This window comes from Stegodyphus dumicola, chromosome 3 (genome assembly GCF_044657685.1).
Source record: "Stegodyphus dumicola isolate Sdum_Otavi_A_Nest chromosome 3, ASM4465768v1".
NCBI classification, from domain to species: Eukaryota; Metazoa; Arthropoda; class Arachnida; order Araneae; family Eresidae; genus Stegodyphus; species Stegodyphus dumicola.
This window is the reverse complement of record NC_140770.1, coordinates 171756891-171782648: the sequence shown is the minus strand read 5'-3', so window position 1 is coordinate 171782648 and position 25758 is coordinate 171756891. Positions and strand designations below refer to the sequence as shown.

General features: G+C 34.8%; 1 protein-coding gene across 1 annotated transcript in view; it reads left to right on the top strand.

Moving 5' to 3' along the window:
* The window catches only part of LOC118186930 (otoferlin-like), a 963443-nt gene that overhangs the window by 715844 nt on the left and 221841 nt on the right, over positions 1 to 25758 (top strand). Inside the window, exons 19-20 of the mRNA XM_085813615.1 lie at positions 203 to 323; positions 9144 to 9244. Coding sequence (XP_085669741.1) covers positions 203 to 323; positions 9144 to 9244 — 222 coding nt within the window. The remainder of the gene's footprint in view (positions 1 to 202; positions 324 to 9143; positions 9245 to 25758) is intronic.

Below are 25758 nucleotides of genomic sequence, written 5' to 3'. Positions count from 1 at the left end.
TAAAGATCTAAATCATAATAACTGGTTAGTTTCAAATAATAACCCTACTTGCTTAACTTTAGAGATTTGTCAGAAATGAATAATTTAAAATTAGTACCTCAACTGAATAGCTTTCGAATTAAAACTATTTTTTTTAACTATTCTGTGCAGCAACTCTTTATATGTCTGTTTCTTATTTATTGTTTTGTTTCATATTTGTTAGACAGTATTATTATTTGCCGTATGGGGACAACAAGCCATGTGTTTGGGTTCGAAGTATTTGGCAAGATCACAGAAGAAGGATGTATAACTCTAATGTATTAGCTAAAATTGGTGATAAATTGGTAAGTAGTGAATCTCTGTTTATGTGTCTAAAATGGTGTTTGCCGCACAAAAACATCGCGATCGAAAACGTCACGGAAAAAACAAGGCAAGGCGAAAACTTCATCGTAAAAAACATCGCAGGAGCAAGGAAAGCAAAGAGAAAATAGCGTGGTAAAAAATAGCACCGCCGTAAATAAAGCGATTGAGAAACTTTTGAAACTTGTGAAATCGGCATTTTGAAAACATCGTTGTCGAAAATATCGTGGTAAAAAATAAAGCACTTACAAATCATCTCATCGCAGACATGCGTTTTCCAGGCTTTGAATGTTGTAAATGTACATTCGCATAATGATTTATGATCTTCCTTTTTCTAATTTTGTAAACTGTATTTTTCATAAAAAACTTACTAATAAAATTTTATAAAAAATATTAATTTATTAATGACCTTTGTAAGTAAGAGAAAACATTGAGTAAGAGAAAAAATTTTAATGTTAACTATATAACATTAAAATTCTATTAAGTGCTGTAGGTTGCATTAATTTTCAACTTATTTTCAGTTTTTAAATGCTTAAGATTCCTTCTTTTGTTTTCAGCAAAAATTTATTAGTTAATTCAAAAATATAAAGTATAAAATTTAAAATATTCCGCTTTCCTTCTTGTTACCTCAAGTCATTATGCGAATATCCCTTTACAACTTTTAAAGCCTCGAAAGCGTACGTCTGTGATGTTATAGTCGTGCAATAATTTCTAAGTGCTTTAGTTTTTACCACGATGTTTTTCCTTTGCTTTTTTTTCTCTTACGATGATTTATACGATGACGTTTTCGCCTTGACGTTTGTTTTCTCCGTGACGTTTTCGTCCGCGATGTTTTCGGCTATAACCTTTAAAATGAAGCATTGAAATCCTAATACTACAAAGTAATTAACTAATTATTTCCTGTAAATAAAGTCTAAGATCGTTTTGAAAGCTCAATTTAACTACTAGTTATTTCTAAGAGTCCGAATTTAATTTTTTTATCTTAATATGAATTCTCAGCTTCGACATAAATATAACAATTTAGTTCACGCATTTCTTTCGTATGTAATTTTTCGTTTTTTCTGTCTTTATTGTTGTTATTGCTGCTTTTTTTTTAAATGTCATTAGTCAAACTCGGTTCTAGGAAAAACGCCCACAGGAGAAAAGCCCACAGGAATAATGCTCACAGGTAATAAATGCTCACACAGAAATATGCCCACATGGAAAAAAACTCACATGGAAAAATGCTCAGTTAGAAATATGCTCACACGGAAAAATGCTCACATAGATATATGCTCACATGGAAATATGTTCACATGGAAATAAAACTGATCAATAAAATACGTAGAAATATCCTTACATTAAGCAATCAATAATTAATCGATTTGAACATCGTACACCTACTTGAATATTTTAAAGAAAAATTATTTGATCATTTGAAAAAAAGTTATTGGCAAATTCTCACATTAACCTTTTCAGAGGCGGTATATAAAAGAATGAAAACTATAGTAAAATTTTGCATGTACTGTAATATTTTACACCACTGCCCCCTGTACAACATTTTTTTTTCCTGTAAAAGCCAATAGTTTATTTTTGTTTTTTATTCTATTTTTTCATACTTTTGATCTGTATCTATAGAAATTGATGTTTTAATGTGGTTATTTAAATTGAGCTAAAAACGTTCTGACCACAGTTTCCAATCGAAGTAAGGAATCATTATGAAGCAGCTTTCGAAAAATCTCCTAAAACAACGAATTGTTACAAAAGCTTTCATAAGGTGCTAAATTCCTTATTTACTTGTAGCCATCAGCCATCCGAGTACATGGTTTTTGTTTGACGGACTGAAAAAAGATTTAGCCTGTCAACGTTTATTATTAGCTATTTTAAATACAGCGCGTGCTGAAGTTAAAAAAAAAAAATACATTTGGTAATCGCGAATCATGTAAGAAACTATGATCAAATCGATGATAAAATTAGATATTTACATATATTATCTAATATTTAGTAAGTTTATGAAACATATACGTATATTGCTATGAAATGTACAGACTCGGTAAGATGGCTTCCCAGCAAAGCAGTTTTAGGAATGCCATAAAATAGCAAGGAAAGCAAGGTTCCCACATTTGGCGAGAAATCGCCCATTTGGTGACAAAATCGGCGATATCCCATGGACGGATGGAGAACCTTCTGGAAAACATTTTTACCTGATTAGCCCAGAATGTTCTCGAACACCAGCCAAAAGCTATATAAACCCTGCTGGTCCGCAGTCAGTGTGTGTGTGCCTTGTCGAGAGGGAGTGTGTGCGCCTCGAGAGTGCGAGATAGTGTCTCGAGTCGATCGAGTTGACAGCGGGCAGCGAGTGCTGAGTGGGTCGTCAAGTGCATCGAAGAGCGCGGTTAGCGCATCGTCGAGAGAGTGTGTTAAGCTCCGGGAACGAGTGAACCGAAGAGTCAGGAGCTGTGCTCTGCGTGTCGTCGAGTGCATCGCCAGTTGTAGCGTGGAGAGTCTGGAGAGCACGTGGAGTTCCGAGAACGACCAAGCAGAGTCGGGAGCTGTACTCTGGTGCTTTACAGTGAAGCTGTCTCCACCGTGATAGCTTGTTAACCTGAAAGCTGTGTCGCTAATCGTGTCAGCGTGTTTATAACAGTTCGACGACTGCGAACGAGATTTTGGAGTTGTCCTGATTAAAAATACCGGCCAATAACGTGTGTTTCGATACTTAAAGTGTCGTCGTTATTCACTCAACATCCACACTAACCCCGTACGAACGTGAAGGAAGAAAATAACGTAACAACTGGTGTCAGAAAAGAAAAACACAACAATATGTGTGATTTATATATAACAAGGTATTTTAGGTAATTTAAATAATATAACTACTCATATTTGCTTATTCTTCTAAATGTTTATATTATAAAATGTGTAACTTATATTTACTATAATTTTATTTTTTTAACAATTACATTGTGATTATTTTTCGCTGTATATTCTGTTTCATTTTTCTTCCTTCTTTCCTCCTCTCTTTTCCTAATTCAAAACGGCCCATTTGTTAATCTTATACAGCAACTGAATCTACACATAAGTTATACAATTTTTTATATATATATATCTATATGGTATATAGATATATATATATACCATAGATGTTTCAGTATTTTAAATAATTTTTCTTTTAAAATTTAAGTAGGTATTCGATGTTCAAATCGATTAATTATTGATTGCTTAATGTAAGGATATTCCTACGTATTTTGTTTATCAGTGGGCTTATTTCCATGTGAGCATATATTTATGTGAGCTTTATTCCGTGCGAGCACATTTCTCTAAGTGATCATTTTTCCATGTGAGCTTTTTTCTATGTGGCCATGTTTCTGTGTGGTTTTTTTTTCCTGTGAGCATTTATACCTGTGAGCATTACTCTGTGAGCATTTTTCCTGTGGGCGTTTTTCCAGTCACTGCCAAACTCATAAATTACACGATTTTAAGTAGTCCTGTTTCAATATATAAATAACGTTTTCATTAAAGCATATTTTTTTTTAATATTTGAAGAGATAAAATTTAATTTCTTTGATTCCCATTCATTTATTTTTCACAACGTATTCGTATTATAACATTCTTGTAAAAATTTCGTAATGAAATCGTATGAAATATGCAGGTATTTACGTATTATCCCGTCTACCGGCAAAATAACGCGATTTAGTGCCAATTATGGATGACCGTCTGCTTTAGAATTTCGCAATAACGATTATCAGTTGGCGACCGTTGCCGAATTTTCTGTCAACGGTCGACGGGGTAATACTTGAGTACCAATATAGATGCATGTAAAAGTATAAAGAAACAAGGAAAGAGAGAAAAATACGGAGCAGACGACTTCAGCCAATAAAAACTGATCATTGCATCCGTGGAAGAATTTATCTTCTTAGTTGATAAAAGAAAATAGAAAGCCAAAATATCATGCTAATATAGTGAAACCTTGGTTCACTAATATATTTTTTTCGAAGCCGGCTCGTAATCCAAAATATTTGTTAACCGAACTATTTGCCCCAATGGATTTTCTGTAAAATGGGTTAATCTGTTCCTGTATTTTATTGATTGCTTATAAGTATGGGTCAGTCCATAAATTCGTACGCATTTTTTGGTAAATTTTTAAATAATATAAAAAACACAATTTAACATTTTAATCAATTATATATTTTTTCCATTATCTACAATGTTTCGCCATCTTACAGGTAGCTTTTTTATGCCATTGCTATAGAAAGACTGGTTTTGATGCAAAAAAACTTGAAAGTTCATTGTGTACATCCTGTTTAGAATTAAATTTTTTTCCCAGTAAAAATTTTGTAAGGCACGAAATAAGTGAAAATCACTTGGGGCAATATCTAGGGAGTAAGCAGGAAGTGGCAAAAGCTCCCAATTAAATTCACTCATTTTTTGCAGCGTTGTTCGAGCCGTATGCGGTCTAGCGTTATCATGATGAAACAACACTTTCTTGATATTCACAAATCGTGGGCGTTTTTTGATCCATTCTGAGTTTAGACGGCAAAGTTGTTCACTATAAACTTCTGAATTAATCGTTTATTTGGTTCTAACAGTTCAAAACGTCATGAAAGGGGGTTCATCATCCATGATGCTTTTCCCAACTTTAAATGTTTTAAACCATTTCTGGGCAGTCTTTACACTAATAGTGTGTTCACCATGTACACTATTAATTTTTATCGTTGCAAACCTAGCAGATTCACTACACGAAAATGAAAAATGTACCACAGCACGTTTGTATTGATTATCTATATTCATCTTTTGTGGGTACTAAAATGGGTTCGATATTTACGAAAGTTGGGTGATGAACTAAATAATATGTTAGTCAAACGATGGCAAGCTTCAACAGGCTCAAAACTGTATTGTTTTAGTATATGCGTCATAGTGAATTTCACACATACTCGTGTTGCGCACGAACTTATGGACTGACCCTATATTTTATCAACAAGTTCATAAAACAAAACCGGCAGAATTCTTTAAATCTGATATAAAAAAAACCGCCACCGTTAGTAACCAAACACAAACTTCTTATATATACCTATCTTTCCTTTCAACTAAGTTCATAAACTATTCCTGCATTTACACTCGCTGACCTGACGACAATGCAATATATAACACACGCTCAATCCATTAAAATGGGTCATACTTTTATTTAATTGTTTTAGAAAAAAGTGATATAAAAGTGCACCTAGAGGCCGCACCTTCTTCTCATATCATTGACTTGTTGTAAACTCCACCCTAGCAACAATTCAGCAATGTTGCCTTCAGTATTTAATATACAGAGCAGACTTTGGTGGGCACAGGTGACATAAAACTTAATTCAATAATATAATTCATCACATCTTGACAGTTCTATTCCTAATGACGTCTTCTGATGTTGTAGGAAATATTCGTGGGTTATTTGAAAAAAAAAAAAAAAAGAAAGAAAGAAAGAAATATTTGCCCCCCCCAAAAATTTCTCCAGTTATTAGAAGGTTGAAGGGAGAAGTTGTGTCCTCTTTTAAATAGTTATACAGTTTATTTTCTCCATATAATTTTTTCAATGTTCACTGGTAAAAATGCTGATTTCTTGAACAGCAGTATTATAGACTGCACTGTTGTGTAAGGTGTGGATCGATGAAATACATCTGCGTGAGTGAATGAAGCCCTAACTACTATTTAATAAGAACTAATTAATCTACATTTGCAGTACTATCCCTATGACGTCTGTTGTACTTACCAATCTCACAGGTCTGACAAATTCCAGCACAAACCCACGACATTCAGCGTGGCAAGGACTCAAATGCGCCTGTCGTTGCCACAGTATAGGTGACAGCCCATTTTCAGTTCGATTCTCCCCCTAATTTGGAGAGAGCTCCCCGAAGCATCCCTCTTACCCTACCACAAACCTCTCGAAAAAATATTCTGCTCGCCACATATTTAAAGTGACACCATGCCACACAGCCATTATGCATTTATAAAAATGCATACTGTTTACTTCCACGCCTATCGAATTGATGTCCACCTTTTCGTTGCCCTGCGTTGGCAACACGCTTTTGAGATTTGTCGTTCGTAGAATTCGGTCGTAAAGACCTGTAATGAACCTGTAATGGTTAAGAAACCTGTAATGGTTGTAATTCTTATGTTAAAGCTTATCTGTATTGCTGAATTATTACTAAATGTTTACGTATGAATGTTTTATTATTAAATGTATGTAGTTTGGTTTGAATAGACCGAGAGTGCTTGAATTTATTAAGGATATTTAAAATCGAAACTACATCATCCATTTGGCGCCATTCTAACACAGGAACGTAAACACATACCTTCTCCGGAATTCGAGCCCGGGCCCTTCAGTACGGCAGTCAGCGTTACATATATTATTATCCCCATTGTCGGTCGTCATCTCTAATACTGTAGGGCGGACGCCTTCTATGTCATGTTCTAAGTTTGTAGGATTTCCTTTAGTTAATTGGCATTTTATTCAAATTTTTGTTATCGTTCCCAAAGTTCTCAACTTCCCCTCGCATTTCCTCGCCAGGATGTAAATTTAAAATTGCGTGAAGTGAGTATTTAAGCGTTTGGATCTCTTAGTTTATTCAGAGCGTGCTTTCGAAAGCCAGAGCACCTTTTGTTGGCTATTTCGCTGTTACGCTAATACATCCCTTAGCCATTTCGGATTATTGTCACGCCTGTTATGTTTTGTTGAGTCAACTAAGTTAGCCTAAGTTAACTTGCTAATCCAGCACTATTCTATTTAGACTTGAATTGATTTATGCTGTAACGTTCCAGTTCCACCGCAAGTAGTCAGTCTTATTGTATGGAACGAAGTACTTGCCTTTCTGTTTTGAGTTGAATTAATAAATTGTTATTTTCACCCTTCTTCTATGCTGGTATTTTATTCACACCTGTGCGAGAATTCACCAGGTTCAGTTGTAGGATATAGTTTATTTTAAGGTTTAGTAAAAAGTTTAGATCTTATAAGTTTAAGGAAAATAATTTTGAAAGATATCTGGTAAAGGATAAGTATCCGTGGCAAAACACGTAGCTCCAACACCTCGGTATCTGAAATAAAATACTCAATCTTCTTAAACAGCAGTTTGCTGAATACATAGTTACGCACGATAAGAACACCTCTATTTTAAATGTTGAGTTTTCGTAATGTTCTGCAGGAAGGCAAATTTTATATGCTATCTTAGCACAAATCATCTGGGAAACAAATAGAAATCATATTCTATTCAAATTATTTTAGCTCTGGCTTGCCATCTGCTAATTAATCTAAAGTAATGCTAATTAATCTTTGTTTCAACAAATCATATGTCAACCATTTTCATGATTTCATGTGCTGCAGAGAGCGAAGACAAATAGACGTTGAACGAGCAGTTCTAAGACCGTGAAGTTTGGCTTGAGAATATGTTGTAAAGTTTGTCAAAAGCTGCACAAAGAATTCTACAACTTGATATTAATAATAACAAGTAAGAACTGCTTTGCTACAGGTTTCAGAAACCATTCTGTACTGTAACTTGTAAAATGTAACTTGAAATTAACAGCATAAAATGGCAACATGTTTGTCAAGGAATTCAGAAATAACACTGGAACGTAAATATCGCCTTGGTGTCGGTGACAGCTGAAAACATCGCGGACGAAAACGTCGGGGAGAAACCAACGCAAGGAGAAAACGTCGTGGTACAAAACATTGTAAGAGAAAATATCGCAGTTCTAAAATATCGTGGTCGAAAATAAAGCGGTTCAAAAACTTCGCATTTTAAAAACATCGTCGTCGAAAATATCGTGGTAAAAATAAAGTACCTACAAAACATCGCATGACGATAACATCGCATACATGAATTTTTCAAATCGCATAGTGACACATTATGTAACTGTCTTTCGTCATAACTAACAAATCGACATCCAACAAATTGATTGCACGCTATACATGAAAATGTTAACGACACTTTAAGAATAAACGGAAACAAGATGTAATTTTCATTAAAACAATATAAGATTAACAAATGTGGAAGATAATAATTTGATTATTAACTAAGCAATTTTTAAGCGCATTCGACTTTAGAAATAGCTCTTTAGAGGCGCCATTTAAGGAATAACTTACTAACTTAAATCAAAGGCCGGTGGTGCAGTGGCTAGCGCATTGCGCAGCAGTACCACGGGCTCGGGGTTCGATCCCCGGGCTGGGCAAGGTCGACTCAGCCTTTCATCCCTTGATTTCCATCCCTTGAGTCAATAAAATGAGTACCAAGTTCGCTTGAGGACTAAACAATTGGGGTCCTGCGACATGCTGACCACTTGTTCAGGGCATATGCTTACGCACCCTGGGGCCCACGGTCAAGAAAGCAGATTTCGAGGCCCTGCCCACTAGGGCTGTTGCGCCACTGAGTTTAGAGTTATACTACATGGTTACCACTTATTTTATAAAAAAAAGTTTTTTCAACATTTTTTATTAACAGTAATCCTTCCAAAGTCTTTAACAAAAATATTTAACAATTTTTTAGTATTCGGATGATAAAAAGTACATAAAGTTTTGAGTTTTTGAATCTCAGATATTTTTTCCTTTTCCTTTTTTCCGAAATTCATGGTATTCGAGGATTCGAATGTTTCATCTTTACTTAAAATGTAACTTTTTTTTTTTAAACTAACAGCAGCAATAACACCAATAAACCATATGACGTCATTAAGCAGAAATTGTTTTAGTAAAGAGTATTTTCTGTTTTAGTAAATAGTATGGGCACTTGTTAAAATTATATCTCCCATTTTAATGCCTCCATGACTTAACTCCCTTTTCAATGTGATTGTTTTTCCAGGAAGAAGGCTTGTCAGATGTGCAGGAGATGATTCGCTTGGAGAAACCTCACGCCGACAGAAGATTGAGAGGTGTCTTGGAAGAGTTAGGAACAGGCTGCACGTAAGTGCTTTTTCTATTTTCTTTAGTCGAACTGTATTTGAAAGACTTCCGAAAAATTAACATGAAGAAAATAATGAGATTTAGGCAGTTTTTCTGTCATAAAATTCTAAGTTTTCAAATATGATGCCAATGGTTACAACTTGAAATGAATATTAAAATGTCAAGTTGTTTAATGGGTGACACCCCTATACATTTGCAGGTAATACAGCATTTGAATTTTCAGTTGTCATTTATGCTGTTAGCTTTAAAACCGTTTGTTTGGGATAGGAAGGAGATCAGATTTTCCTAAACAGAGGGAATTTTCATGATTCAACATTATTTACTTACGCATTCTTAACAAAACGTTATTGAAGCGTTTAAGGAGACCTTCCCAAATGTTCACAAAGGTAACAGTTTACAACGATTTCCCGTTTGTTAACTTCGTTTCGAGCGTTCATCATAAAAAATGAAGCGACCGCCCATATCATCTGAGTTCGGACAAAATAGACGAAATCAGGAATAAATTGTTACATTCTCCAAAAAGTATGAGAACATGATATTGCAATCAAATTTATGCGTTTCGAAGTTATGTACAATCACAAAAATTCGTTTTGCTAGGAACAATCATCTATATCTTACACTATGCAAACAATTTTTAAAGTTAATAGAGTGAACATCGACTAAAACATCTGTAAGGATTATGTTAATTTTATTAACAGTTAAATTTTGAGTGAAAGTTCCTTTCCTATCGATTCTTAACTTCAACTTACACTTCCGGCCAGAACTTAGATTTAGAATCACATCTGAATACATAATGAGGAAGAGCGGTATTTAACCGCGAAGTTCTTCGGTCTTAGAGAGAGAGATACCAGGTATTCTGGCTGCACGCGTCTGCCTTTTTAGGCTACTCTCTCGTAAGCTATTATCACGGTCGGCCGTAATTTAGGCCCTTGATAGCTTCGAAGTTCTATTAACGTTAAGGGGCCATCTCTGTTAGAATTTTGATGGCTTCAGCTATACCTCTTTAGTTTAGATTAGTTTAGCTTAATTCTTAATATCTATTAAGTTCAAGCCGAAGTGTCGGCTTTATTGTACACTCCAAGACGGAGTTTTGTTAAACTTTAATTGGAATAATAAAGGGTTAGTTTACCCTTCTATCTTGTTTCCTGTCACACGAACTCAAGCGATTATTCGTTTACTAGTTCTTAAGATTCTTCACTTTCAACAGTAACTTAGAATTACCCAGTGAGGAACTCTACACATAAAGACATTTATTACTTGTAACAGTATAAGGGAGTCATACGTAAAATTAATTTGATATTAATATTCATTCTAGAATTTCTACAATTTTTAAAAATTAGATGTCCGCGACTTTTAGATCAACCTATACTACAAAAAAGCAGTCATTATATAAGGCATTTCTCTCGCCTTCCTAGCGTGCCTTCGTGGTGTAGTGGTTGTGCATGCTGGGTCGGTATTCCAGAGGTTCGTGGTTCGATTCTCGTCGAAGGCGATTGCTCATTTATTATCTTGCCTGCTTTCAAAAAATTCCTAATGTCTCTACAGTGGCGCCCGAACTAAAAGGGTTGTGGATGATGACTCTCCATACCCAGAATTTGGCCATTGTGTCCCCTAAAGACCGCAGTCGCCCTTTAAAAGGGAGAGTATATAATGTATTTCTTCCGCCTTTCTAGCGTGCCTTTGTGGTGTAGTGGTTCTGCACGCTGGGCCGGTATTGCAGAGGTCCGTGGATCGATTCCCGGCGAAGGCGATTGCTCGTTTCTCATCTTACCTGCTTTCAAAAAATTCCTAATGTCTCTACAATTATAGTTTAGTAGTATAGAAGCATGATCATTTAAACGAATACTAAAGTAACTTAAAAATTTATGATTCTAAACAGAATCTATATTTCTGATATTAATATGAAATATGCGACATGTTATATCACATATTCACTTCTTCGTAACATATGTGATCCTCTATCCGGTTTTACTGATATGAGGTTTACTCTATAGGTTTACGAGATATAACATCGTGTGTTGTTCAAAAGGAAAAGAATGAATATTTACCCTGCAAATTGCATTTAAGTTAAAAACTGCCTTTGAGTGGTAGAATTAACTAACCCAAAAATTTCTGGATCGATTCTTTACTTACGTGCTTGCACGCAACAGTCATTGACGTCATGCTTCGCGTGACATACGTCTTTTTCATCTCGTAACATATTGCAACTTCGGAAACTTCGCTCAATTCCTAAACGCCAATGTGTTTAAACCAAGCTTTAAACACATTAACTGAAGTAGATGACTTCAGAAGTATGTTTTAGAAAGGAAGCGTAAAAATGTTCTGGCGACTCCAAACCATTAACTTCTTTGACGCAGTTTTTGAAAAATTACTGTTTATACATATGACGAACCTGCACGAAATACTTATGGTAAGTAAATTAGATGAAAAAAGGAGAAAATGAGATCGTGCTCTTTTTAAATTTATATATTTATATCAGCAATTTATCTTATATTTCAGCAACCAAATTTATTTACTACTTACCGTATTTCCTCGCGTATTCCTTCCCCTAACCTTTTAGCTCCAGGTTCCGAAAATTTTAGAAATATTACCATAATTTTCTCGCTTCTTAATGCGTTCACAAAGCGAGCTACCCTAAACTTTAAAATAGGATTCGTCCGCATAATGACTGTTTTCATCTTACTAACAAAAGCGAACCCTTTACAAACTACCTGAGTCAATTACGCTATCATCTTCTCTAATTATTAGTCTAAAGGGGCAATTTGCCCTGAAGGACTACTAATTTCGTTTTGGCATTTTGCACTGAAAACGATAAACGGCAAATCATGTTTCAAACTGTTGCCACCAAATATTATCTATTTAAAGAAATTAAATAATGAAGAGTCTGCATGAATGTATGTATGTTTCTCGCATTGTGAAGAAACAACGGTATCTAGAGTCATCAAAATTTAAATAACGTAATCTTCCATAAAATATGGACATGTGGAAGCCCTACTTTGAATTTAAAATTGTTTTATTACCGATTTCATATTTTGTAACACTTCAACGAATTTTTGATTAAAAAATAAACGATTTCAAAGCGAACAATGGCAACACTGTACGAAAAAAAGAACGTTTTGCTCTCCAGCGCGCGAGACTGTGTATCGACTGTAATTCTAAAGATATGCTCATTTTAAAATTATTTTGCGATATTGCTCTTGAACTGAATTTTATGGCTTGAGAACTTGATGTTTAATAAATAAAGGAAACACACAAAACGTTAACAAAACGCCACTTTGGACATAATTTAAAATCAGAAACCTTTCAGATTTTTATTTTTTATGGATGGTTTTGGACCTAAGGAATAGCGCAGACAACAATAAGAACGGGCGAGATTCAAGTTAAAGGAAATAGAAATGAAGATATCTATTATTAGATATTGTAATGTTAATATTGCTATGTATTCTTACTGAAATGCAAGTTTCATTTTGTAAACAATATTGTAATAGTTACCTATAGTTTACACCGAAATACTTTTCAGTTGTTATCTTCTTACCGTATCCGAATCCTTGAAAAATTCAATTATTCACATAATTTTCATCTCTCAATTTTCTGAAGACAAGCGTAACGAAATAATTCGTTATATAATTTAATAAAATATATTAATATAGGGCATTATTATATTAATATTTGGTGGTAACAATTTGAAAATGATATGCAGTTTATAGTGATTCAACTCAAAATTCTGTTTCAAGACTAATATCCCATTCTGGACTAACGTCTCTTTTGGTCTAATTATTTCTAAGAATTGTGTAAGCTTTTCAATCACTTGGTTTACTACTCAGTAATAGAAATATTAAAATTTGAAAATAAAATATCTTATGCTTTACTGAAAGGCAACACGCTGGTGAGTGGAGATAATAAGTATTTTGTGTGAGGTAGTGGTAACACATTGACTTCAAACAGCCGAATTTGAGGATTAAAACTGAAAAGAAAGTATCTTATATTTTGCCAAATGTCAACAGTCTGGCACACCGGAGGAAACAAAATGTTTTAATTTCCAGCAGTGTCACAAATACTCGCTTTCACATCGCTGAATTTGTTCAATTAAAAATTCATTAAATTTGAGCAAAATATGAAATTAATCAAAATCAAACTCGAAATTCGAAATTTTGGCTTCGAGGAACATACATGCATACATGCAGATGCTTCATTATTTAATTTTTTAGATAACATTTGGTAGCAACAGTTTGAAAAGCGATTCGTATACAAAAGTGATACGGGCAATAGTATAATAGCACTTCTGATACTAAAGCTCGAACTTTAACAGCGGTAAAACCGTCAATGTTTCTCGAAGGAATGAAAGAAAATTAAATGCATTGCATACAATCACCTTTAAAAACGTAGCTATCTATGTACAGTAGTTAACGGTTTCTAATCCAGTACGGAACACAGTACGAGGTACAGTAATATAAAGATAACATGATGTAATATTACACACGATAATGCGCAAATGCTCCCAACTTTTCTTACCTCTTATTATCCTAATGCAAACTCTTATAGAGCTTCGATGCTACAGATTGAATAATGTCCAACACCACAAACCTCAAATTATTTGATGTTGAATTCTCACCTTATCGGTGAAAAGCTGTTTCCAAGATGCGCAAAATAAACGTTTAATTTTGGATATCAATTAGCGATGTAACATATTTTGTTTTGAAACATTTTTAGTTAAGAATATTTCCAGGTTAATCTCATATCCTGGAGAATGTTTTTAACAACATAATAAAGTTCATTCCATCTTTTGCATTTAAAAATTTTTAACTTTCAAAAGCAAAAATACATATTTATTTTATGTAAAATAACTTGAAAAAGGGAGGGGGAGGTGTCAAATTATAAATTTTGTTGAGGGTCGGATAAAGCAATCGGTTTCAGCTGAGTTATTTGACACGTAACAATTCAGCTTAAATATTTAGAAAATACTTTTTTCTTTTTTCTTATTATTTCAGAAAAAATTCTAAAAGCCTTTAATACCGATATCCAAAATAAATCATAACAAGCAAACGCACCTGCTTCTATTTATATATGTCCAATCTATAGATCATTTTTTGTTACTTAAAATGGGCATTTTTTCGCGCACCTTTAAACTGTGTGACATTTTTAACTCAGTTATGCAATACCTTAGTTATGTTCTATTCATTATTTAATTGCACTTTAACTGAAGCCGAAAGCTAAAGAAAACAACTTGTTTTTTCTTCTTAGAAAGTTTCATGTATCTGCCTATCGATGTAACTAATGACATATTCAATTTTCGCTATAAGTGTTATTTCCCTTGTTTGGATGTTTCAACACTTGAAATAACAATACCAAGAGCAATAGGGATGTTTTTAACCAACCTGCTAGACCGAGATGCGGTGATTTAATGTCTACTTTATAACCTATCACTTCAGGTTTCATTATCAACCAGCGAACTGTTGTTTCATTAGGTGCATATTCACTTCCAAAGTTTGCGTGAAGTTTTCTAACAGTCTAGTCTATAACACTTGCTGTTCTTGTTTGCAATGAATTTTCACAATAAAAACTTGCTACTCCTTTGCATTACGCTCCATGTAGGGTAAGCTACTATGATGCGAAATGATCTGACATTTGTACTAGGTCAAACTCGACTTCTTTGAAGAAACTCCTAATATCCTCGCCGTGATTCGAACTCTAGACCTCCTGAATACGCATCCAGTTACATGATAAAGACAGATGGAAATCAGAGAGTAAAATATCTTATGTAATACCCCTTTTAAAAGGCGACGGAGATTAGGAAACCCAGTCGCAAAAATCTTGGAGGTGAAAAATTATCATCCACTAGATTTTAGTTCGGGCGTTACTGTACAGCCATTTAGAATTTTTTTCATATGAGGAAAATGAATAAATCGGCAATGCCTCCGATCTCTCATATACGCGTCGAACTCCGGATCTCTCATATACGCGTTCAGCATGCTTCCAGTTACACCACGAAAGCATGCGAAAATCCAAAAAAAAAAAGAAAATATATATATATATATATATATATATATCATACATAATCCCCCTTTTTAAAGACGACGGGGAATAGGGGATCCAATCGCCTTATCTTGGTGGTGACGAATTATGGTTCATAAATTTCTAGTTCCAGTGCCACTGTAGAGTCTTTTTAATTTTTTTTTTTTTTTTTTTTTTTTTTTTTTTTTTTTTTTTTATGTCATCGGGAAATTGAAGAAATCCGCAACACTCTCTCAGGGATGCGGAAAGGAGGGAGAAAATACTTTTTACCTTTAAAGTGCGACTGGTGATTAGGGACGCAATCACCAAATCTTGGTGTGACCAATTATCGTTCACCACTTTTTAGTTCGGGCGCCACTGTCTTTTAGAATTTTTTCGATGTCAAGAAATTGAAGAAATATGCAGTTTCTCGCAGGTATTCGTACTTTGGACTTCTCGAATACGGGTCGAGCATGCTTCCAATTACACCACGAAGACATGCGGAAAGGACGGAGCATATACCTTGTAAGCTAAATTTATTTATACTAAACGTCATTCACTTTCATCTCTACAAAGAACGTATCGCGACTCATAAACTTGAAAATGCTCTCTGAATCGCTTATGCGAGATGAAACTTTTATAGTTGTTGCTAACTAAGGATTTGCAAATATTTTCATAGATTTAATAGAATAAATACTTTCAAACTAAATTTCTTTAATTTGAAAGTGAAATCAATATGAGATGAAGAAATAATTTGGATGAATTCTATTTTAACTTCATTCATCTCAGACCTACGGCACACAATATATTTGTAATATAGAAGGTGAAACTAGTAAGCTAGCATATCATATTATTTCTAATTACATAATCTAACTTAACATACAAACGACTGATATCATTAGTTTGATACTGTTAAATATAATATTTAATACCTCACTGATTTCGTTTAATTTTTTATGCATGCTTTCGAGATAATTTTCCACTCATGATTACTTAAGACTAGATTTATGAGACTTCTATAAAAGAAAAGATACAAGAATTTAAATATGTACTACCACGCAATTAAAAAATATCATTCTTGGCAGACTTGTTCCTCGTTTATTTTTTTTAAAATACATCTTCTCTTTTAGAGTATACATTTCCTCTTAACTGTTCATTAAAACCCTATCAATTAGTTCAAACAATTTTTAACACCATCACGTTTTAAGGATTTTATGAATTTTTCAACACTGCTATACTTTTTATCATTACATTAGCACGCTGCGAAAATCAGTGGTTTCTTTTTTGAGAATTGAATAAGCTTCTTTATTATTTAATTTTTAGTTTCTCTACAAGGAAACAAAAATTATTAGCAAATGTAAAAAACTGAAGTATTTTACTTTGAGATTAGTTAAGAAAGACTTAGGTCATTATTTATTGTTTTTTACCTGAAATATAATTAGCGTTTGAGGTTTTCAGTATAAATATGATTTTTTTCAACAGCGTATTTTTTCTGGTAATAGTTTTTGTTAAATTCATAATCTTTACTATGTCTTTTCATTAATAATTAAGAAAGTTAAGTAATCGTGGAAGTTTTGGTTTATCAATTATTAAAATTTATCATATATCTGCGTTCTTTATTATAAAATTATGCTAGGAAATGTCCGAATTACTTGCAAAATGCAAGCGCCAAAGTATTATACTATATTACACTCTGAATTTTTAAATTCGTACCGTAAATGTTTTAGTTAGTTTATTAAATAGAATAACCAGTCACTTACAAAGAACAAATCGAGAATTGCAGCTCTTCTATCATAAATTTAAGTAAAATTAAATTTTAGTCGAAGTAAATGGATCACAGCATAGCACATATAATTATTATTTTGGAATGTGCAATATTTTTATTTGCCTTCAAAGAGAAGACAAATTTTGGAATATTCAGATAGCACATAAATTTCACTAATAATGCGAAATATTTATAATCTTCTCACGTCTTCAAGAGCGGAACTAGTTAATCAAGTTACTTCCAAAAGTTCTAAAGGTGATTATGCCAAAGGAAAGAAACACTCTTAAGTCTCTAAGTTCCTCACTCTTTTACCTCGAGTCAGTAAGAGTCTGAATTACACTAGGCATGACACCTTGGCTCAGATCTCAACGGGAGTTGAAATATTTAGAATGGTTTCTAGCATATCAAACAAAGAATTAATGATGTCTGACATTTAAAAGTAATAAACTTCTACTTGCGTTTTATTTTTACATAATTTACATTACTGTTTTAAACATGTAGTGATCTCGAGAGCTAATCAAATGCTCGCATTACAAAGGAGTTCGAACATCAGAATCTGTCGCACGGGATCCGAACTTGTCGCATGGACTGTCTTTCGCAACAGTGGTGTGTTATTCAAGTGTCATATTAGATACCCATGATTTATTTCCAATGTCATTGCCATCTTCAAGGGCATGCCAACCTCTTGCGCAGCTGCATTTCTCATTGGTACTAATGGCGACATAAGCAAGCAACTACAAAACCAAGCGACATCAAGTCAGCATACCACCACGCGATCGCTACAATGGTGACAGGAATGGTGCGAACAAACTAGGTACACTCTTCTACGCCCCATCATGTAAAAATAACTCCATCGAAACACACCCACACACTGCAGCCACAGCCCATCGACACAACAATCAATCTTATCAACGCACTGGGATCACAACCACGCCTACAACACAGGCTCAGTTCACAACGACCAATCATATCTCCTCATATCCCATCGGAAATACTTGGGAGGGGAGTTTGTAACGATCTTAAGAGCTAATCAATTGCTCGCATTACAAAGTAGTTCGTATGTCAGAAATCTGTCACACAGGAGCTCTTTTGCTACAGCGGTATGATATTCGACTGCCCTATAACTGATCCGGGATCGAAATCGAATCTCAAGGTCATTATCATCTTCAAGGGCATGCGAAACTCGTGCGCTGTTGCATTTCCCATTGGTGCTAATAGATGGCGACATGATCACGAACTACGTGCAAGCAACACCAAGTGAGCCCACTCCCCGTCGTCAATAGTACTAAATACCTGGGTGTCATTTTCGATTCACAACTCCTCTTCAAGGAACAGACTGCATATGCCTTACGGAAAGCTACAGCCGCAGAAATGGCTCTGTACCCTCTCATAAAAAGAAACTCAAATTTAAACATTCAATTAAAGAAAAGAGTTTACATAATGCTGATTAGACCGACACTACTTTACGCAATTCCCGTATGGGCTACAGTGTTCAAAACGTACAGACACAAGTTGCAAGTCTTTCGAAACAAGATTAATTCTCCTTGGTTCGTTAGAAATTTGCAAATACACAAAAAATTAAAAATCAGACCAATTTCTGACCAAATTATTTCAACCTGCCACAACTTTTATAGTAAAATTGAAGAGTCTCAATATGATCATATTAAGGAACTAATCAATTATGATCCAACACTTGAAAATGCTACTAAGCGGCCTAGGAGCATTTTTCATAATCCAAGGTGGTGAAACTTGTAAATAGCTGTACATACTGTAAATATTTCCCCACTAGAGACTTTTGTGTTTTTTTCAACTTATTTAGGACTTAAAAAAGCTCAGTGGATTACTACTTTATATCATTATTTTCAAGAATTTTATATTTTATTAGTGTTCCTATAAAGAGACTTTGTTAGAACTATTGAACTTTGGACTTATAAGCTCTTTCAGGACACACAAACTGAATTAATTATGTGTGTTTCACCATCTCGCCTTCCGAACTGTGACTTATGCTGAAATATTGTGTCTTTTAAAATTACAAGTGTTTCTTAAAAAGTGTGTTTATTCCAGAACTTTGTACAGTGTGAACTGTTTGTGAATACTGTTAATTTATATGACTTTAACATTTCTCATACGAGAACTCTTGAAATTCACCGGAAATATATTACTGTTGACTTATTCCTCATTTGAGCCACTCCCACCAGTATAATTACGATCCATTTCATTCTGAACCTGTTTCAAAACCATACTTAATTTAAATTACTTAATGTTTATTTTTTCAAATGCTTTATTAAGCAAACTTTTCAGTTAGTTATATCTTTTGTCACATCTCGAACAGCTCCCAGATGCTTTCTTTAGGTCTTAGGTATTCGCTTATTCAGTAGGTATACGAGCCTGAAGTCTTTACCTATCCATAACTGTCCTTAGTAGGAATCCCAAAAATGAAAAAAAAATTCCAAATATTGGAATAAACCTGTACACTTTAAGTGTTGAATGACATCCAATGTGGCAGCATGTAACAGTGGCATAACTTGGACAAAATAGCGATTTAACACCTGAAGCATAACTTTCACATCGTAAAAGAAATTTAACACATCTGTAGCATAAAAACTTTGGCATAACTTTCTCCTCGTAGGTACTACGGCTGAGTGTCCTCCTTCCTCCGTGTCTTGGAGCAACAGAATAGCATGGGCATAATAGTTGAGGCATATAACAGTAGTGGGCGGAGCATAGTTGCACTGACCAAACGTTGAAATTTTATACACATAATACAAATCAAAGTCCTGCCTCTGGGATCGCAAAGTCCATATCGCTTTGCAATAATTAAGTAAAGATAAATAAGAGTAAAGAATGAAAAGTAGAAAAAACATTAAATTCACTATGTACATCGATCATCGTTCTTGGTCTTTTGCAGCGTTAAATGACTGTATAGTCATAATCTCCTATGCTACGTACAGCTTCATTATCGTGATTATCACATTTCGTGTAAAAATTATGTAAGGCAATTAAGATCTCGCTATCTAATGGTTTGATTTTCATTCCACGATGTATTGCAGTGTTTCTTACAAACCACGGGGAGTCTGTGATAGTTCTAAGAAATTTATTTTGCAATCTTTGCAAAATCTGGCGATTTGATCTGGCTGTAGCGGCCCATGCTGGTGCTGCGTACAATAAAATCGGTCTTATTGCTTGAAGATAGAGAATTCTCTTAGTACTTAGTTGTAATTTTGAATGTCTCCCTATTAAGGCATAACTAGACTTAAAAGCTTTGTGAGCTTTTTCACGAGTATACATAATATGCGGCCTGAATGTAAGCTTATCGTCAAGAATTACAGCTAAGTATTTAATATTTTTAACTGTGGGTACTGTGGCGCCATCTAGTGTTATGTTGTTTACTTCTTTGAGGTTGTATCTAAAAAAAATGACTTGATACTTAGTTGCATTGGTTTTGATCTTCCAAGCGTAAAACCACTTGGTGAGGATATTAACAGCTTTTTGAAGCTTATTTCTTGCTTTGATGGGGCTAATAGAACTGCACGTGATTGCGGTGTCATCCGCTTAGCAGGCAAAAGTAGTATCTGGGATATTTGGCATATCGTTGATGTATAGACAAAATAATATTGGCGAAAGTAAACTTCCTTGCGGAAGATCGGCCTGAATAATTTTCTTGCTGGATAAAGTATCTTTAATTTTAACTTGGAAAGTTCTACTGTCTAAGTAGCTGAATATTGTGGTAATAAGGTCCGGAGGAAATTGATAATTTATCATTTTGACAAGGAGGCCAGCATGCCAAACCTTGTCAAAAGCCTTCTCGATGTCCAAAAATAGGGCAGCAAAATAGGGCAGTCTCTTTCTTATTTAGATGTTGTCCGATAATTTCTGTAATTCTTGTGATTTGGTGTACTGTAGAATGACCTGGTCTGAAGCCAAACTGGTAATTCTTTAACAAGTTGTGACTTTCAATGAAGTTATTATCTCGATTTACAATAATACGTTCAAATAATTTAGCTAGAGTAGGAAGCAAGCTGATTGGTCTATAACCGCTCGTAGTTGAACCGTCTTTTCCTGGTTTTCTTATGACGATAATGGTAGCGTGTTTCCAGATACGAGGGAAATAGTTCAAACTTAAGCAGGCGTTAAAAATTTTTGTAATGAGGATTATCCCTTTCCTGTTCAGGTTCTTAATGGCTTTGTTACCAATCTCGTCATAACCGGCCGCTTTCTTTGGGTTCAAAATATCAAGACAATCTTTTACTTGATGAGGTTTCTTACGCTGCGACTATTAGTAGCAATGTAATCTTTTACATGGTTTTCGATGTTAACATCATTTGGGTTGGGGTACTGATTTAACGTGAATTGGTCTTCGTAATCGATAGCGAAGATGTTTGCTATATCCTCAGCTTTATGAAAAGCCTGGTTGTTATGTTTAATTGGGCCAATGTTGTTCTCCTCCTTTCTGAGAGCTTTACTTAATTCTCCAAATAGTAGAATCTGTGTGGGACAGAATGTCTACAAAATTTTCCCATGCCTCTGAGCGATACTTAATCATCATGAGCCTAAGTTCTTTATTGCATTTATTAAAATTTCTTCTATCCTGCGGATTTTGAGTTCTCTGAACAATCTTCCGAAGTCTGTTTTTCTCTTTAATTTTTAATCTGATGTTGTAGTTGTAGGGGAGGGTTATGTCTTCATTTTTAACAAACTGCGCATTTTTTAAGGCACTCTGAATTTTAATATTTAAGTTTTGTATAGCAGTGTCTATCTCTTCTTTTTGAGTTAAGATTTGCGTTAGGAGTGATGTTATTATTAATTTCATTCTGGTACTGAATCCAGTTTGTCCGAGTCTTCATGGGATGTAATCCATGTCGTAGCCCGTAGAAGGTAAAACGAACAGGTAAATGATCGGAGGGAATTATATTGGAAATTATAGATCATTTTCCACACTGAGATAAGGCTGTTGCGAAACATTTAAAGTAAGCATAATATCTAAGATATCAGAGTTGCTGCAAGTCATAGGACAATACGTGTGCTCCGTAGGAGCAAAAATTTGTGCATTATTTGTTCAGGAACGTGCACGAACTCAGTTAATACACAATAATTTAATATGTTCATTATAATGTAGATTTTTTTGCGGCAACAGTGATGTTGTTTACATATTACTTTGAGCGTGATAACGCATGGGATGTTATTCTTTTTGATATGTTTAGAATGCTAGATAAATTAGTTCGTTGTTAATTAAAAAGGTTTTCTCTGCTAAATATATTACCATTCGACCGAAGTTATTAAATAAATAAAGAAATTGATCTAATTTCAAACATTATTGTTTATTATGTAGTTTTATAACACAATTCCATCTTGGTTGTTCATCCTGCAGTTCCAATTTGTATTTTTACAATTCATATCACCTGCGATGATAGTAGGATAACCCAGCCTTTCAATATAAGCTAAATCCTGCGTACTGAGCGAGTTTCCGGATGGCATATAAATCGAAACTATGACATATTCTACTCCTTTGCTATTCAGAATACACGCACATGCTTCTATGCTGTTAAAAATGGGTAATGCGAATTTGCAGCATTTTAGGTATCTTTTGGAGCGATGGCGGTGCCTCCACCACGGTTATGTATTCGGTCACTTCTAAACACATCGAAGTTTGCTATCTTTAGGGAGTCAGTCGTCCTGAGATGCGTCTCATTAAAAAGAACTATATCTAAGCTATGCCTGTTAATGTAGTCTTTAATTTCAGTTACTTGACTTTTTATGCCATTACAGTTAAAGTACATAAATTTTGCATAGTTAATATGCCTACTGTTACATGCTAAGTTGTTTTGGATGTGATTATACATGATTGTTCATATCAAACATCTTAATGGCTTCAAGAGCCACGCTTAACTTATTCATCTGGTCATCTGCTTCTTTAAATTGCAGGTACAGAGAGTATAAATTTTTAATAAATCTATTAAAACCTTCAATATCGTTTTCGTCATTAATTTGAGAAGTTTTTCCTCCTGGCTTGGGTTTATTTCTAGTTATCTTCGGTGCGGCGGCGGCCGCGTACGTTTTGGAGTCGGTGCCTTTTTCTGATTGGCTCTCAGTAGAGCGAGTATAATTTTTTCGCTTTATCAGTCATGGCGCTGGGTATGATTTTCTTATTTTCAAAGTGTTTGAGAGAATGTTCCATATTTCCAGGCCTCTTGGGGCAATCAAGACTACACGCTGCGTGCGAACCGTTACAAAGGACACACTGGGCTGCATGTTCTTTTTTATTTTTATATGGGCATTCGAAAGATTTATGCGATTCAGTACAGCGTACACATCGCGGTTCGTTGTGACAAGCCTTCTGTATATGCCCGTACCTTTGGCAATTACAGGTACAAATTGCAGGTACAGAGAGTATAAATTTTTAATAAATCTATTAAAACCTTCAATATCGTTTTCGTCATTAATTTGAGAAGTTTTTCCTCCTGGCTTGGGTTTATTTCTAGTTATCTTCGGTGCGGCGGCGGCCGCGTACGTTTTGGAGTCGGTGCCTTTTTCTGATTGGCTCTCAGTAGAGCGAGTATAATTTTTTCGCTTTATCAGTCATGGCGCTGGGTATGATTTTCTTATTTTCAAAGTGTTTGAGAGAATGTTCCATATTTCCAGGCCTCTTGGGGCAATCAAGACTACACGCTGCGTGCGAACCGTTACAAAGGACACACTGGGCTGCATGTTCTTTTTTATTTTTATATGGGCATTCGAAAGATTTATGCGATTCAGTACAGCGTACACATCGCGGTTCGTTGTGACAAGCCTTCTGTATATGCCCGTACCTTTGGCAATTAAAACATTGCGTTGGTCCGGGCCTACCTTTGTAGGATTTTATAGTAACCTTCATATCACGTAAGTATTTAACTTGCCATATTTTCTTACCTTCGTCATTACGGGGGATTTCAACATAAAAAACCGGCAGCTGTGTAGCAATACCGTCTCTCATTCTAGTGATGGGTTTGACTTTAATTATCGGTATTTTTTGAGCTTCTAACTCTTCTTTAATTTCGTCAGCCTCGTAATCCGTGGTGAGTCCTTTTATGACCAATCTGCTACATTTATCTGAGTTTAACAAAAAGGGGTTATACGGAATTTCCTCCTTTTCTAATTTATTCTTCACCTTTTTATAATCGTAGGCGGAGCTTAGTTTAAGAACCATACTTTCGCCTTCTTTTTTGCATTCAAATTTTTCAATTTTTAAGTTATATTTTAATTCTTTCCTAAAATCCTTCCAGTTAATGGTCTTAGTGATAACTAACGGGGGAATTTTCCCAGCATACTGTCTGGGTTGAATGAAGGGATTTGGGTTAGGGGTAACCTTATCTTCTTCCACGATATTGTCCTCTTCCATTCTGTTGCCATCTAAATTTACCTCTTGTAAGGAATTGAATTGATTTGCAGATTTTAGCGGAGGGTACGTTTCCTCGTTCGAACTGCTACGTTTCCTACCGCGTTTTGAAACGGGTGCATCCTGCCAAACTTTGTCTGATTTTTGTGAATTTTGCCTATTGTTAGTATTAGAAAATGCCTGATTTAGAACTTCTATACCATCTTTGCGATATATCATATAACGTTTCGCTTCCAATTCGGCTCGCATATAGCAAAGACATTTTTCCTGTTCCTCGGTAATACCTGTCGATTCCTTTAGTTTTTGAAATTTATCAATATCTTCTTTTAGTGCATAAAACTGCGCGAATAATGCATAAAGCGATCCGGGTTCTCCGTCCTCCATGCCGAACGGCTAGTCATCGAACCCACTAAGTAATACGGTAAAGCATTCGGGGAGAAAAGCAAAAGTCTCTTACCGATAGTCAAGGTGAGCAGTCTCCAAGGATCACAAGTCTACGTACGTCTTCTCCGGGAATGGATGTCCACTCACACACACTTTTTGAGTAAGCAGTCAGCGAACTCTACATACCCTTGTATTTGCTTCAGCTTCGCCTAGTAGGCGCGGCGTTACACGCCCATTTTTTCAATTATATATACCAACGCCTAAGGGCATTTTTTCAAAAGTGGTGGTTAAAGCAGCAGAGGCTGCTAATTGCCTCCTAACCATTCAAAAGACAATGACCAAGTGAGCATATCAGAATGAAATCGTCACGGAGAGTAAATGAACACGCCCTCATCTAAAGGTTTTAATAAGAAATGATAATAGGAACGAAACAAAGGCGACGACAACTTAAGATAGGTGAAGCGATTTCAAAATTGAAACTATGCAGAAAAAATTATTAATATTTATTTTTTAAAAACAAGTTCTTTACTTAGTATGTATTACTTTCATTGATGACTGGAACGTAACAATGGCCCTCAGTCAGGACACTGTGAGGTGGTTTCTTGAAATCGTATTTAGACAGTAAACTTTCTATTGTTTTGAAGATGAAGCCTGTAAAAATTTCATCAAGATCAGAATAAGCAATAGGTTTGTATAAATTATACACGCACAAACAAACGAACACTGTTCTTTATATATAGACATGATTTTAATAAATCCAGGTGGTTTAATTTCGCTGGTCCAGTTAGTAATTAATAATAGCTTAAAGGAATCTGAGTTTTCCGGTTTTTAAGTGCTTAGATTGCTTAATAACAGAATAACTTTGAAAGAAAAATTAATATCTTTTACTTTCCTGAATACAGCATGAAAGATAAAAATAGTTTAATTCGGGCAGCGGTAAAACATTTCTTTTAACTCACTGAGTTTGCTTATTAAATTCGAAAGACTAATATATTGCCGAAA